Source organism: Cyprinodon variegatus, unplaced genomic scaffold (genome assembly GCF_000732505.1).
Source record: "Cyprinodon variegatus isolate N-32 unplaced genomic scaffold, C_variegatus-1.0 Scaffold385, whole genome shotgun sequence".
In the NCBI taxonomy this organism is placed as follows: domain Eukaryota; kingdom Metazoa; phylum Chordata; class Actinopteri; order Cyprinodontiformes; family Cyprinodontidae; genus Cyprinodon; species Cyprinodon variegatus.
This window is the reverse complement of record NW_015150838.1, coordinates 640,714-657,003: the sequence shown is the minus strand read 5'-3', so window position 1 is coordinate 657,003 and position 16,290 is coordinate 640,714. Positions and strand designations below refer to the sequence as shown.

The 16,290-nt window shown below is 38.1% G+C and overlaps 1 protein-coding gene across 8 annotated transcripts in view; it reads left to right on the top strand.

The window, feature by feature from the left end:
• The window catches only part of dlg3 (discs, large homolog 3 (Drosophila)), a 131,022-nt gene that overhangs the window by 85,503 nt on the left and 29,229 nt on the right, over positions 1-16,290 (top strand). For all 8 annotated transcript variants that reach the window (XM_015387090.1, XM_015387089.1, XM_015387094.1 and 5 more), the window contains 2 exons: positions 12,512-12,668; positions 13,973-14,075. In XM_015387090.1, coding sequence (XP_015242576.1) covers positions 12,512-12,668; positions 13,973-14,075 — 260 coding nt within the window. The remainder of the gene's footprint in view (positions 1-12,511; positions 12,669-13,972; positions 14,076-16,290) is intronic.

Sequence of the window (16,290 nt, the reverse complement as noted above, 5' to 3'; positions counted from 1 at the left end):
CACAAAGTCCGTAGTGTGCCTTTGTTTATTTGTTTATTTATTATTAGGATCCCCATTAGCTGTGCTTTACACCTAACTACTCTTCCTGGGGTCCACATCATTAAAATACAGTATACAATGTAAATTCACAAACATGTTTGACGGATGACAAATATCATATACATATCAATAAGACTGAACATTCATAGAAAAGGGGAAAGTTACAATTTAAAATTGAAAATTTTAACATTTTATGAATAAGTTACAATAAATTAGAAGATGAAACTATTTCATTTATATTTTAAGTTGCTTCTAAAAACTTCTTAAGTTGCATTTTAAAAGCAGACCTATGTCAAATTTTTATGAGAATTAATGGAAATGAGTTCCATTCTTTCATTGCTCTGTAAGTAAAGGTGCATTTGAGAAAATTAGTTTTCGCCCTAGAAATTACAAATTATCCTTCAGCTGCATGTCTCGTGGCATAACCACGAGAGTCCAAATTATTTTTAAATTGAACAAAGAGAAACAGTGGACTCTGGAGTTTTAAGATTTTCCACGTTGAGAATAATAGCAAAGCTAGTGCCCTGTCATGAACCTTTAGCCAGCTTAGATTTGAATGCATGGTATTTATACTGTTCCTGTAAGAACAATTTAATGCTACACGGGCAGCTTTATTCTGCATTATTTGAAGTTTCTCTAAATCTTTTCTTTTTGCATTTGACCATATTGTTTGACAGTAGTCAAGTTGAGAAATTATTAATGTTCTATCTATAAGCTTAGTCAAATCAGCTGGCAAAAATTTGCTACATCTTCTCAATATAGCTAAAGCTCTGCACATGTTCTTTACAACAGCTTCATGTGTGTCTTGACCAAGACAGTTTATTATCCAAATAGACAACAAGAAGCTTAGCTTCTGTAACCCTTGCTCAATGAGTCTGTTATTTATTAACAAATTTAACTTTGGGTCATGTTTTCTTTAAAGCCACTCTGCAGCTCATTTACAATATGCTTGTCCTTTCAAATGAAGCTGTTGTTTCCAAGCTTTACTGACCTGTTTGATGTCCAGAGATATTGCTTTGATGCTCTTGTATGATTTTTGTGACATGCTCTAGACTATCCTGGATCAAAACACCCACAAAACATAATGCTGCCAGCCCCACTACTTTTTGAGGACCAGACTAGCAGAGCTCCACAGTTCTTCCTCCAATATCCTGCTCGTTCTATTTTTGCATTACGCAACACAAAGACGTTTTGTGTGTCAGGTGTTAGCCCACAGGTACGCCCACAGGCGTCCAATTAGGTTGTAATTTAATCTGAAGAGTACAGAGTCATGGCATACCTGTGCTTTCCCAAAGTCTTTAAAACAATTGTAATCTTCGTGTATGTAGATCGCTGAATTTTAAGAAATAAAAAAGTCTCTAAACAAATACTTTTTCTCATTAGAATAGAATAGAAAATTCCTTTATTGTCCCCAAAAGGGCAAATTCTGGTGTTTTTACAGCAGCAAAAAGATTATTGGAAAAACAAATCGTCACACAAATGTGGACCTTAGATAAGTGTATAAGAATAACATAATAGTGAAGTTAAAAAGTAAACTAATGAAATACTGTACTGTAAAGTGTTTTAACAATAAAATACTGTGCACCTGGATAATAAATATCCAATATACAGCTAGGAACATTTTTACAGTAGTGGATAATTGAAAATAGCAGCAACATCAGAGATGTGCAAAATGACAGCATCATGTTATTTAACTGAATAAGACAGAAACTGTGTAAAATCACCATGAATGTAACAAATCATTAAGGTTGCTGGGAACAGTGATGGTTAAAGAATCTTAGAGCTGCTGGGAGGAAGGATCTGTGATAACGCTCCCTGGTGCATTTAGGGTGCAGCAGTCTGTCACTGAAGGAGAGCTCCAGTTCTGCAACAGCTTCATGCATGGGGTGGTAGACATTGTCCAACAGAGATGTTAATTTAGTTAGGGTCCTTTTCTTTCCCACCAGAGTCCAGAGGGCATCCAATCACAGAGCTGGCCTTCCTGATCAGCTAATCCAGCCACTTTCTCTCAGCTACAGATAAGCCACTGCTCTAACAGACAGCTCCATAGAAGATGGCTGATGCCACAACGGTCATATCAGGTATTTAGGAGAACCCCCTGCATTCCAACAGACATCAGTCCAGTTTGTTGTTCAGCTGAACACCTAGGTACTTGTAGGTGTCCACTATCTCAATGTCCCTTCCCTGGATGTGTCAGTAGGATGGATCGGTATTCTGACATTTTATGTGATCTAAGAGAGGAAACAGATGTAATGTCTAGCAATGAAAAAATAAAAGTTTCTAATCATTTCATACTGTGAGAAAATACCTGATATTAACTTTAGGCTGTGGATGAATGAGTGAAACTTTGACAGTAGAACATGCGACAACTAATGCAGATGGTTTTCCAAAACCTTTAAAAAAAACAATGAAAAAAAAACCTCAACTCCATGGCAATATATTTTTTTAATGTGGATCAGTGTTAAATATATTACATCATTATTTCTTTCTTTGGGATTGTGTAGTTGTCTTTGACCTGCCTCTAAATGGATATTTGAGCATCAAATTGCTTCAGATCCTCTTGCCTTGAATTCCAAACACTCTTTCTTTCAGCTCCAGCGTAAAATGGAGCCATACCTGTTCTTCACAAACACATCTCCGCAGGAGCGCAGCCGAAAGGGCTTCCTGCACCTACAAGCTGCCCGACTCCATCTGTCAGGAGGCATTGATAAAACCGTGCGCGTTTCTCAGACCTTGCCTCTTTCTGTGCTGCTTGTTATATTTATGGCAGTGGTTTGTGGGTTATTTTCTGTTTGGCAGCACCAAATGTGCAAAAGACCCCCCCCCCCCTCTGCATTTTGATTTTTCTCTCCACAGCCTTGTGTTTATTGTGCATCACCACATGGATGAATGCTTGAATGTTTCCATGTGAGCCATTTCTAGTGTTAAATTTAGCGTTTATTGTATAACGTACATTGCATGCTCTGATTCCGGTATGTATTTTTGGGTAAGTGTGAAAAGATGGATCAGGGACCAAGAGAATAGGGAAATGAAGTGGCAGCCGATGAGGAAATTCAAATCATTCTGATTAGGATCCATGAAAATTGAAACTTAAGAGCCCACCATAAATCCAGCGGGCGATTAAAAAAACCCGATCCAGTACAGACCAGCAGACGAACAGCAGCAGCAGACAATCCTGCAGCTGTCATGATTCATCAGCACACTGGGAAAATCAGGCCATGCACTCTGGTCTTACCCCTCTCATCACCCATGCTGCCAGCTCCAATCACACATGCATACTGTACGCAGAGACATTTGCTCATAGCGTCCTGACAAACGGACAAACATGCAGATAGGCTCAGTGCGCGGTTTTGACAGCCAGAGATGCCTTGCTGGGGTATACACCCTACGCCCGCACAGACCTTGTAAAAAGCTCCACGGATGAGAACAGCCCACACAGCCATCCACACACCTCTGCGCCATCAGGAAAAAAACAGCACCGTCTCAGAGGACGTCACGTCTGACAGCCAGTCGCAGCAGATGAGCATCTGAGCTCTGTGAGACTAACGGGCAGACAGCATTTCTACCAGCCAGGGGCTCCAGCTAGCAAGAATATTTGAGATGGAAGGTTTTCATAGTAGTAGAGCCAACTAGTTGAGAGAAATTAATCATGTGCTTGTATCAGCCTTTAGCCTAAATTCACGCCCCGTCCGTGATACCTTCACCTTCTCCTCATTCCTCTCTATCTATCTGATTACTGACCACCTTGGACCCAGTGAGAAAAAGTTTATGCTTATTTAGCGTAAGCATACTTCTTTATGCCTTAAACGCTATCTGAAAAAGTTCAAGCTCCACAGCAGATCCTGCATAGCCTAGTAGACTAGAGATGCGTTTTGAATTTCTGGATGCAAAGCGGGCGGGGCGTCAAAGCTGCATGACGCTGGAGAAAGCACAACAAGGAAGATGGCAACAACTATTGAACAGTTCTCGTTTGACTCAGCTTTGGAATCAGTTTTGGAAGGATTCGACTTGAGGTTTTGGTTGAAACATGAGCAGGAAGAGGCTCTATGCTTATTCATTTTTAAGAAGGACATATTCGCATTTTTACAGACAGGCTGTTTGTTTACACTCCCCCACCAGCTTTCTGTCATGCTTACTACGTCACACTCAGTTGCACTCATTGGTCAGAGCATTGGTCAATAGGAACAGACATAGTTTGAAAGACAACGGGTTGTTCTCATCAAAAATCTACTGATGTCTCATTTATCGGGGCCAGACTAAATTACACATTTAAACTCACAATTAGTCTGGTTTATTAGGCTAAATCCTGCATACAGTCTTGAGGAAATGTTTAAGAAACTTGAAAATGCTTAAGGTTTCTTACTTATAATTTAGAGACATCAGTTGGAGGCTTCTGTTCTGTTTATAACAGAGATGATGAGAAAAACAGAACTAGAATTAGAAAAAAGGGAATTCAGTCTTACAGATTTTAAAAAGGACAAACATTTCTATTTCCATAACACTTAAACTGTATGGATTAAGCTGTGTGTCTAGGAAAAGCAGTGATAAGCCACATGGAATAAATGGAATCCAGTCTAATGTAGCTTAAATTGTGTGACGTGATTTACATTGAATTTTACTGTTTGGAGATTTTTTTGGATAGTTTTCCGAAGAAAAAAAACTTTTACATTTTTTGACGCCATGCAAAATTGATCATAGCGATTTATCTTTTTCATATCAAGTTAAAACCACAATATTTAATCTACTTTTCTGTGATAAGATGGTATTCCCATCAAAAAATGCTCTACAACTGTGTGGTGGAAATGATATATGATTAAATTTTTTTAATGAATTAAAGTCTGAAAAGTGTGGTGTGCAGTTTTATTTATCCATAATTTTTTTATGTAACAGAAGTTAATAAAGCAAGTGTTTTGAGAATGTGTCTAGTTTTCGACGTCTAAAACAAACCTTCTTGCTGAAGAAAGGTAATCCCAAAGCATGATGCTGCCACCATCCTGTTTTGCTGTGTCGGTGGTTTTAAATTTGTTTGCCATGTAGGTCAAAAGCTTCAACACTGGTCTTGACCAACACTCCGTACCCATCTTAGGTTTGTACATAGAAGCAAACTGCAAACATGTTTCATTGAGGCCTTCATCTCCTCACCCTTCTATAAAGGTCAGATAAGGGGTATTGCTTTTATTTCTTTTAGCAACTTCTCCCTTCTGAGCTCGGGGAGAACTTGCAGCTTCTCAGGTGAACCCACGGGTCTCTGGTTAATAATCTGCTGTCTACAGCTATTTCTCGGTCGGTGTTCAGTTATGCCATGCTCTATTCCTTTTCTTTTCTTCCCAACTTTATCATTGACCTGTTTGCTTCCTTCCTTGTCTTCTTGATGGTTTTTGTGTTTCCCTACCAAACCTCCAAGGATAATTACACAGAGATGGACTGTGTCTACTAATTTGGTTACTTCTGGAGGGAACACACAGTGTTTATGTTTACAGGTTTTGCCCTTCCTTTTCAGCCTTTTAGTCTTTATTTGTTTTTTATACACATTTATATTCTATTTTCTGTGATCTTCTTGTTTTTGCAATGAAGTTTCCCCATTTTGACCAAAAAATGTTCTATTCGATTATATTCTAACTGGTTGCACAGGAGTTTTTTAGGGATATCAGAGTAAATGGGGCTGAGTCCAAACCAATCGAAATACTATGAATTAGTCAAAAATGTTGACAATGGTGTAAAATTTTCAGCATTTAAAAATGTTCAACAGTTCTGAATACTTTTGCAAGGGGTGGTGAAAACAATGGTCTTCCAGTCTTGAGTCTGCCAGCAGTAGGTAAACTAGTCAATAACTTTCCTTTTTCTCACAAACATATCTAACTGGTCACTGCAAGAATTCCCTCAGCAGAGCCGCTTTCATGTTTGCTTCGCACGTTAAAAGGCTGTGAATGCACAAAAAGGATATTCAGGTTCAACTCATTCAAACGCACTAAAGACAGATCCCAGGTGTTAATTACTGATTTCAAATCTGTCACAGATGGGGGACATAATGTTTGAGTTTCCACCTTGCTAGTGAACAGATATGTCACTGTCAAGTTAGAAGAAAAGAGCAGTACAGAGAAACCGTGTGGGGGAAATGAAATCTGTGCAGCACAGACCGTACAGTACATACGTCATCTGTTAAAGAAAATGAGAGATAAAGTGTCTGAAAATGGCGTCCATCTGCAGTGCCCGCCATTAATCAGCCAAGCAGAGCCAATTACTGTGCTGTGTCCAGGGTAGCGTGACCTGCAGGACCCTGCTGCCCAGATATCCATTCACAGCCTTCAGTGCTGAGCTGCGACGGCCTTGGCCAACCAGCAAGCTGAAGCAAAGAGGGAGGAGGAGGCAGGCTCTGAATTATAAAGACGGCTAAGCAGAGAGAAAGGGGTTCTGCCCGTCTAGAACTGTTTACATTCCTGGCATGGATAAAAACGGCAGAGAGGAGGGGAGGGGAAGCAGGACTAGAGATACAGAGAGGAGGCTTTATTGCTGCATTTAATATTAATAGTTTACAGCCATTCTTGTTTTAAAACTGACAAACAGGACAAACAGAAAAAAGAATACAAGCATTCTTCAGATAAGATGTCCTTATCTGCTGAAATGTTTCACAGTGGTCTGTATATAATCTCTCCAGGGGGAACTTTAGGTTTTGGAACAGCATGCAGCCAGGTCAGCAAATCAAAGGCTGAGAAATGACCAAAGGTTAACTGGGAGCAGCTCAGCTTGTTTAAACTCCTGAAAATTATCAAGGAGCTTCTGGAAATCTATCTGCCTAGTCTCCAGAGGGGTGAGCTGACAGGCAGGAATGCTGGTCTGCCATTTTATAAAAGGCTGAAGCCACCACCGCTTCACAGCAGAGGCAGGGAGATAGTTCGGCTTGATAGGAGATGAAAGTGTTGGAATGTTCTCTAAGTTTCTATAGAACAGAGAAAACGTGCTTGCATGGTAGCGGTGGGGTTAACTATGGTGCCTTGCCATGGCTCAAAGAGGAGCTGCTTCTCATCACAGCACACGAGGATTAGATAGGGAGAACGAGGCCCTGAAGTGTAGACCTCCTCTCATCGGAGGGTCAGAGTCAAAGAAGGGGTCCTGGAGCTGCTGTGGGCCGGACAATGTGCTTGGACCAACATGTTCACGGTCAACATCTCATCTTCCATGTCGCTGGTGAGGAGGCTGCCTGTGCACACAGTGGGGAAATGCTCTTTCAGAAGCACGCACCGGATATGGATCCTAAGGTAACCATGGAGATCGGCGTGCCTTTGAAGCTGAGATGAAAAGCTCAAAATGGAAAGCGGGGTTATTTTAAGTCCAAGTGAACTGAAGGCAAGTCGGCTGCTTTGCCATATTTAATAGGAGTCACAGCTCATTGTCCTTCTTTTTTTTTTTTTTTTTTTTTTGGTTTGTTTGTTTTGTGTATTTTCAAATCTGTTTAAGACATTAAAACCAGCATTACACAATGTTATCCCTGCAGTTGTTTTAGTCCCCAAGCAGCTCACCTCCAAGGCAATAAAGTAATCTGTATATTTCATTTAACAGAACTTTATTGCTAGAATCTCTCCCAATAAAATAAAGCAAAAGTGCAGCTATTTGAGTTTTCTCTTTCCAGTCACTGTTAAGATAAATCTGAGAGTCTGGATCGTTTCCCCGGCTGCCGTTCAACAGGAAAAACTGTCTTTAACTGCGAGTCTGAGCGCAGCCATTAGGGAATGAGATGTAATTGTTCCTGTAGACCGCAGGCTGGGAAGACCTCTAATGGGAGACATGCTGTCTTTTCTGTTTAGGGGAAATTGTGTGTGTTTTTGTGCACAGCGGTGAATGTTAATATGTTATTATCTATTGGAAGTGTCTATGTGTATGCGAGAGAGATCTTAGATTTCCTAGAGTGTGCATCAGTGTGTGTGTAAAGCATGATTTTTGCTGCACTGAAGCAGTGGTTTGGACGCCCCAGCATCTTAAAGCTGAAGCAGCCTGCTGGAGGATGAGTCATAGAGGCTAAAGGAGAGCTTTGGGTAGTGGCTTACTGTCGTGCACTGATTTTACTGCATGTTTGAGTGCATACGCATGTGTACATTTTCATGCATAAGCAGAGGGTGCTGGTTATCAGTAGATAACAGCTCTTTGCACCTATTCGTTTTACTGATTTATAGGGAACAATGTAACTCTTCAAAAAAAACCTGTAAATTGCTAAAAGGTTAAACCTTGTGAGATAGAAAGGAGTACTTTGAAACAACTTTTTTAGTTCTTGCATAGTCAGCTCAAAGTAACACTTCCTTCGACCAGGAGAATACTGTGTTAAGACATTTTGATAACAGATGTTTTCAGAAAATCTTGAGATTTTAGATTTAATTTGTTTTTTAGTTCATGTATTTATTTTGACCTGTTGATTTTAAACTGTTTGAATTTTTTTTTAAAGGCACTTTTAAGATGATATGAAAAGCTAACAAAAGCATATCCTTCTCCCATTTGTGATTTACATTAGTTTTCAGTTATTTCAAGCAAAAGTAAAGGCAGTTTGCCTTTAAAACTACAAATACTAAATTTGTCTTATGTTACAGATTTTTGCAGGTAAAACCTTTACACACATAATGAATGACTGCTTGTATCTGACTGTTTGGTACGAGTATCTATCTGAACATATTTCATGTATTTATTTTGGCTTTTCAACTTTTCACATAGAATGTACAGATGTTCATATTAAAAAATAACTAACTCAGATTCTCTGAAACATTTCTACCTCCTTAGTCTCCCTGTAAGTCTTCCCTAAAGAAGCTAGATATTAAACCTTAAGATTTCCTAAGGGCTCCCAGCATTTCCAAATCCAGCCTCTTCCATAGCAGACAGAGGCTGAAAGCTTGAAGATAGAAGAAAGCAACCTAGTTGCTTGTTTGTTTTTTTCCTTTCAGTCACTCTCTATGTTGCCCTTCTGCAGTCTGGTTGATCTGGACAGATTTCTCACCAGGTTTTTGAAAATATAATTTTCTTTTCCTCTGTTTTCTCTGATTTTATTTAAACTGCAAACATCAAGTAAAACAGGATTGTCTTGCATAAAATCAGAGACAATAGATAGAAAAAAAATCATAGACATAAATTATTTAGGTCATTCAAAAGTCTATACCAGACTTAAAACATTTATAAATCACCATGTTGTCCGACGACAGTGTCTAACTCCACTTGTGCCACTTCTCCTGTTAATCTGGTAAAGCCCTCTTTAGATTTTAAAATGGGAAAATGTTCTTTTTATTTTATTTTATTATTTAAAAAGTCAATGTATAACATGGATGCATAAACACCTCATGTTATTTCAGTGTTAAATTCTGTTTAAAGTAACGGATTATGATTAAAAACGTCTCCAGACCTTCACTGGTTGTTGATTTTCTTTGCTCTCGGACCCCGCTGATTTTTAATTAGTTACCTCTGGTCTATTCTTTAGGGAAACCAGTAACAAATTAAAGTTCAGGATTAAATAAGTAGCATAAACATATGAGTCTTCTTCACATAGTAACAACATCCACATAAAGAAGTGTTGTTCTCAGTGCAACCTGGTAGACCTCTGGTATGGGCTGATCGCTAGTCAGATAAAGATGTTTTGTTTTTGTTTTACCTTCCAGCTGACCATTGATTAGTCAGCGTTGATGACTTTTAAATTTGAACCATTCAGATCAACAGTTCAGACCTTATGTTTTCTATTTCCTTCAGCCAAAGCAACATGTCTGCCAAGCTTTAGCTGCTGCAGAGGAAACAATCCCTTTCCTCAGAAGCTGAGGGCCTACTGATACAGATCAACACCAATTAAGATGTTGGGAGCTCCATGTGTAAAAGTGCAGACTAATCTCTTTGGCAAAGCTGGTTCTGCTTTTGATCTGCGAGACAGACCAAGAACTTGGCTACTGCACTCATAAAAAGTCAGACGATGTTTTCTTTTAATTATTGTCTGTTTTTAGAGAATAATAATCGGAGCTTGAACCGTTGCTTGTAATGTGTTTTAGGGGTTAAAGCAACAAATACAGTAATTCGTTTAATCTCCTTTCTCTTTATACATTCAGATACAGTAGAGAAATTATCAAACATGTACTGAAGAGCAGTTTTAATCATGTAATAAAGAAGCACCAGACTGGTTCTCTGACTGTTTTACTGAACCGATGGGAGATTAGCTCTGGAACCAGTTTATAGTGTGTTAAAAAACCATTTTCCCTTTCACAAGCTGCCGCCTTTTCAAGTTTTTTTTTCTTTCCCTGAATTGACATTTAGCATTTTACCAACAATCTGACATCGACAGCAGACATGAATGTTTGACTTCTGATGACTCATATTTATGCAAGCAGTGATGCCAAGCGGAGGGATACACCTCCAGCACACTGCTGGATAAATCTACATGATAATCTTCAGCAGTCAAACATTTTCCTGAATCTCCAGGCCTGTACCTGATTAGCTATGTTTCCTGTTATCTTTGTTTTCTGATTGGTTTACATACTAGGGGAATATATTTGTTGGAATGTTTTAAGCCTTGTTTCTTACATACAGTAGGTCATTATTACTGGTTTGATGTTGAGTTGGTTTGTTTGTAGTTTATCAATATTACAGAAAATGCTGTAGTCTGTTTGAGCCTAACTTGGAACCTATGGAATGTTTGTGGTGATCAGGAGTGTGATGCAGATTTAGGGCTTTTTTAAGGGTCCCTAAACGTCAGAATGAGAAATGTACTGCTTGGCGGAGGGTCTGTGTTTTTTGAGTGCTTTTTGGTAATGATAGTTTTCAGAGTCCTTGGCAGGTTTTAATGAAGGGTTTCAGATGTAATTTATTTATTTTAAAAACATTGCAAAATTACAGTTTTTAACAACTTTTCAAAGTGGTTTCTTCATCACGTTAATCAATGCAGTCCTAAAAACGGCTGCTGAAACCAAACATTTACGCTAGCCGTTCAAAAAGTTATGTTGATCTCATAATTTCTGCTCAAATGTAACTTTTAAAGGTCAGTTAGGATTATTCAAACTCATGGGTTAGACAGCTACTGAAGGTGTGATACTACATTTTTATGTATGTGTGTATATATAAAAACAACATTAAAAAAATTAGGGTGTTGCACTTTAAATCTTCAGTCGTAGGGTCAGTTTTTTTTTTATCTGCTGTATCCGGTTTCTGCTGAACTCCGGGGGCTTTTTGGTTCTGCATCTTATTTATTATATATCAAACAATAAACTGCTAACTGGTTTGATGTTGTGTGAATTTGTGAGCTAACACCACCCTGGACCGCTGGTAAATTTGGTCTAGAACCTCCCCTCTACCAAAACTAGGCCTCTAAGTTAAATAACAGAAGAAGATTTCAAGAGATGTTTTGAACCTTTTTGAAATTTAGGAATTAGGATACATTTAAAAAAAAATTTTATGATTCAGTTTTAGTTTGGTCATATCACACAGGGCATGTTTTTGTAAATTAGGGTGTTTTCCTCTATTTGTAAAGTGTTATCTGTTTTTTTTTTTCTATATTGCTTTTAGAGTAATGGTTTCTTCTCTGTTTGGTCTGTTCAGGACTTGTTTAACGGTGGATAATCACTAATTCTCACCAGCTTCTGCCAGCATCTGAGAAAAGCTCATTTGCTTTTGTTCTGGAGTTGGTTTACAGAATTCAGAACAAAACTTGTTTAGAAGCAACCTTCAGTCAGCAGGATTACCTAGATACGGAAGGTTCACACCTGTCTGTAATTTTTGCTGATGTCAGAATTGACCATGACGATGGAGCAGTGACAATGACAACCTGTGTTGCTTGACGATAAATTAGTTTAATTTAAATGTTGTCTAAAGCCTTTAGAGTCACAATATTTTCACTTTCCCAAGCTTACCAAAGCTATATAGTCTTAGTGCTTACAATCTTCCGGATTTGAAGAAGTGTATAAAACTAATAAAAAATAAATAAAAAAACATCTCTCTTGCCAAGTGACTTGAAACAGGAAAGTTGTTTTGGGTTTTTTTTTTTTTATTTGATATCAGTCAGCTATAAGAAAATGTCTGTTTTCAGCTGTGTTTAAGTTGTAATATCTTTCGAAACAGATATCTGTTTTTAAGTTTTACTTTTCTCTTGTAAATTAGTTGTTTATTATGTTTAGAGTAAAAAGGATCAGGTTTTGACCTTTGACCTTTGAACAGCCAAACTTTTGCATGCCTCTGTAGCAAACGGACAACTGCATGGGTGTTTCAGAGTTCAATACAGCCCTCCACATGAATCATTTCAATGTTCTGTTGAAAGTATTTTAAATATAAATAAAGTATCCAGAATGAGAGATCTTCTGTTCTGCTGCTTGCAGATCATGTAAAAGGTGTACTTAATATTTTGGTACCCAACACAGACAAAGCAACAATGGAAACACCCTGCATAAATCGATCTCCTGTGGTATTCTCTCTGTGTTTGCTCTCTGTCCTGCCCTTCACCCTCACACCGTCTCTTTCTCCTTGGCAGGGAGCCGAGGAAGGTGGTGTTGCACAAGGGCTCCACCGGATTGGGCTTCAACATCGTCGGCGGGGAGGATGGAGAGGGGATTTTTGTCTCCTTCATCTTGGCTGGAGGGCCAGCTGACCTGAGTGGCGAGCTGCGGCGGGGGGACCGGATCCTATCGGTGCGTCTTTTAACTTCAGGCTTCCTGTCTGCCCTCATCCACAACTCTAACTAGGTGGAGGGATTGAGATTTTCAGCGAGCTCCTGCTGTCAGAATAATGATGGCAGAATTAAAGGTGGCCTGGTGTTCAGAAAGCCTGCAAACACCTGCCCACGCAGATATGTCCTTGAGCAAGACATTAACTCCATAACAACTCTGAGAGCCAAGCTGCTGTCTGCACAAAATCCAGTGATGTTTAAAAATATACCTTCGTTTATTTCAGTTCTGCTGGCTGTTTAACAATAAATTATGTATAAGTATTTAAAAATGTACTTACCTACATTAGAATATCTACGGAAAATGAAAGTAAGAACTATTGAAATGTATAATTCAAACTATTACTCTCTCTTCAACATTTTTTTTTTACATTTAACATAAAAAATCAACACAAAGTACTGAATAATGTAAGGAAAATGTGTGACAGCACTTTTAATTAGCTGCATTTAGACTAGGGATGCACCGATCCAATATTTTTATCTGTATCGATCCAGATATAAATTAAAAAAACTAGATCGGTATTGGTGACAATTGACTCGATATAGCGGCCGATCTATTCATTCTAACTCTATGCTATGTTACATCTTAAAACTATAACACCACTAACTTGACCAAGCAGGAGAATCTCTTGGTTTATTCAGATGCTTTTATAATGGATGTTTAAATTCCATTTGCACTAAACATCGTAAAGAGCTGATGGCTGTTTTATTTTGACTGTCTAGAAATCAACATGTTGAAGATGTTTTAATTTCTCAATTTTAGCTCCTTCATAATGTATTTTGTTGTATTGAATTTTGCGCTGGATTTTAGATTTCAATTTGCACTGAATGAACATGTGACACTTTTTTTTTACATGTTGACCAAGTCAGAGAACTTTTGGTTTAAGATTTTGTGTACAGTTGTTAAATAAATATTAAATATTTTGGTTGATTCCTATTTTTTTGTAAGAAAAGGGAAGTCAAATCATATGCACATAAGAATGATCCCAGTTTTTTTTTTTTTTTTACACAATAAAAGCATTTTTTAGTTAATAATTCAGTGCTGTTTTTGGTATCGGATCCGTATCGCCAACATTAAACTTCAAATATCGGTACCGTATCGGAGGTGACAAAAGTGGATCGGTGCATCCCTAATTTAGACTGGATATTATTTAGTAGTATCAAAATGAAAAGGTATGAATATAGATGTATGTCGCATAAAGTATCGAAAAAAATAAAAAGACGCATATAAATAATATTTGTTCATAAAGAGCTCTACTTTTCCTGCAGGTGAATGGAGTGAACCTTAGGAACGCCACTCATGAACAAGCAGCAGCAGCCCTGAAGAGAGCGGGACAGACTGTCACCATCATTGCTCAGTACAGGCCTGAAGGTAGGCAGTTGATCTCTTCCTGTATGTAGTGATATATTGTACAATTAATTTATCTCTGTTCTATACTTTTGAATTAACCCTATTGCTAAAAATGGCAGTAAAAGATTATTTTAATAGCTGTTAGGTTTTTGAAACGAGTCGTAGGTTTGGACAGGTTTCCAGCCCCAGTGATCTTTCCTTGAGTCCTCATTAAGTGCTTATTTTAATTTCACTTGTAAAACAATTTCCACAGTGCGGATTGTCATCATATTAGTCCCATTAGAGCCGGAAATTGTCTATTAAATTTAGAGCTAATTTAAAGTTAATTTTTTCGGAGGCCTACAGAGATTGGCCTCAATTTAAAAAAAATCAATTACAGCTTTCTGTTTTAATAGCAAAAATTTGCTTATAAAAAAGCATCTCATTATTCCACCGTGTATAGTAAAGGCAACCACTCACTTATTGTTGTGAAAGAATATGGTATTACTTTGAACAGCTATGTGGATATGTTTCAATTCGTCTGAGGTTCACCACTCTGATCTCTTAACAAAAATGCTGTTTGTAAAGCAGGAGGAGCTGGCTGGTCTGACTCTCTTTAAGGATAACACAAACAAAATCAATAATTATGTAACTCATTACTGTTAAACCTGCTAGATATATGTCAGTGGATCCACCACCACTACTGGCTAGGCTTTATAGCACTGCTCACACATGTTGACCTGCATCCACTGCTTTCTCAGGATCCAGGGGCAACTGTAGGTGTAGGTGTCAAATACCACTTTAGTAGGACTTCTCTGGGACGGAAATGTTAGCACGTTGGCCCTTGTAAACTAAACATATCACCTTTCAAAATGTCTGAACGGACGCGGTGGTATTAACAGATAAGCACATGCAGCAGTAAATGTAGCTGGGCTTATGGTCAGCAGGTCAGAGCTGCCTTGAAATTTTAAATATTAAATACTATTTTATCTAAAATAAAGCAACATAAGTGTTTATTTTCTTTTTGTGATAAGCACAGAAACATAAAACTATATTTTAAAGAATAAGATGATTAAAAAAAAAATTCTAGTTCAACACAGTGAAATGTTTATTCACCTTTTATTGCTCATTTATATAGTTTTCAATTTGGCTGGCATCGTCCTGACTATGTTACACTCTAACCATTTGCTGAAATGCTAGTTACTGTTGCTTAAATCCAGATTAGCATGTTTACGGTTTGAGAAACAATCAGGCAAAACTCACCAATGGCTTTGTGCACGTAAGTCTTGCCCAACTACCTCTACCCTTTGTTTACTCATAAACATATGGTGAGTTTACAAAAGACACGACAGAGTGTCGTTTGTCCTCACGCAGATGTTTTGTCCTCAAGATCAGATGTTTAGAGTAGCCTGAGGAAAGTGAGGCGATGAAATGAGACGGCACAGAGGTGGGATGAAATGTTTGTGTGTGAGATATGGTTGCAGATCATTTTAAAAAGTCTGAATGGGATTAATCTGCTGCTTGATGAGGGAAATTACCCACACTGCATGCTGCGATGGGGGCTTTTTAACCTTCGCTGCTTCTGCTGGAGATGCTGCAAGAGGAAAATTGTTGTGACAGTTAAAAGCAGACAGGTTCTATAGCTGTCCTTGCTGCTTAAAAACAGAGCGTGATTGCTGCTGAGGTCACACAGTGATTATCCAATAGGCCAGAAAAAATATGAAGATAAAAATTCTCAATAATAGAGTTCAAAGAAGCAGGACACTGAAGCTGAAGTATTACTCCGTCAGTTCTGCAGTTTTAATGTTTCATCAGCAACACTGTGCCTCGGTCAAGACTCCAGCACCTCAAACCAGCATTTGTGTGTTTAGCAGCAGAGCATGAGAGACCAGAGTTCTGTTGTAATGAAAGCAGAATTCACATAACTCCTTCTCATATCTCTTCAAAGGCCTAAAGTATGGTTGACATTTTATGCGCTTTATCCTTTTACTGCCACCATAAGTGGAAAAGCAGTTTTGTTTTTTTTATCACATATGGACCTGGCTTTTTTCTTTTAATAAATTCCATTTATAATTAATTTATAACCACTTAGGTTTGTATTATTCTTGATTATCCCAACAAAATCTGTAATAAATTTCCAGGCAATGTATATTGTCCTAAAAATGGAGGTCAAATATTTTGATTGCATTTTAGATTTTTATTGTAGGGGAGCTGGGTTAGAATCCTGGTTGCTTTAGAAAAGGCATCCAACATAAAA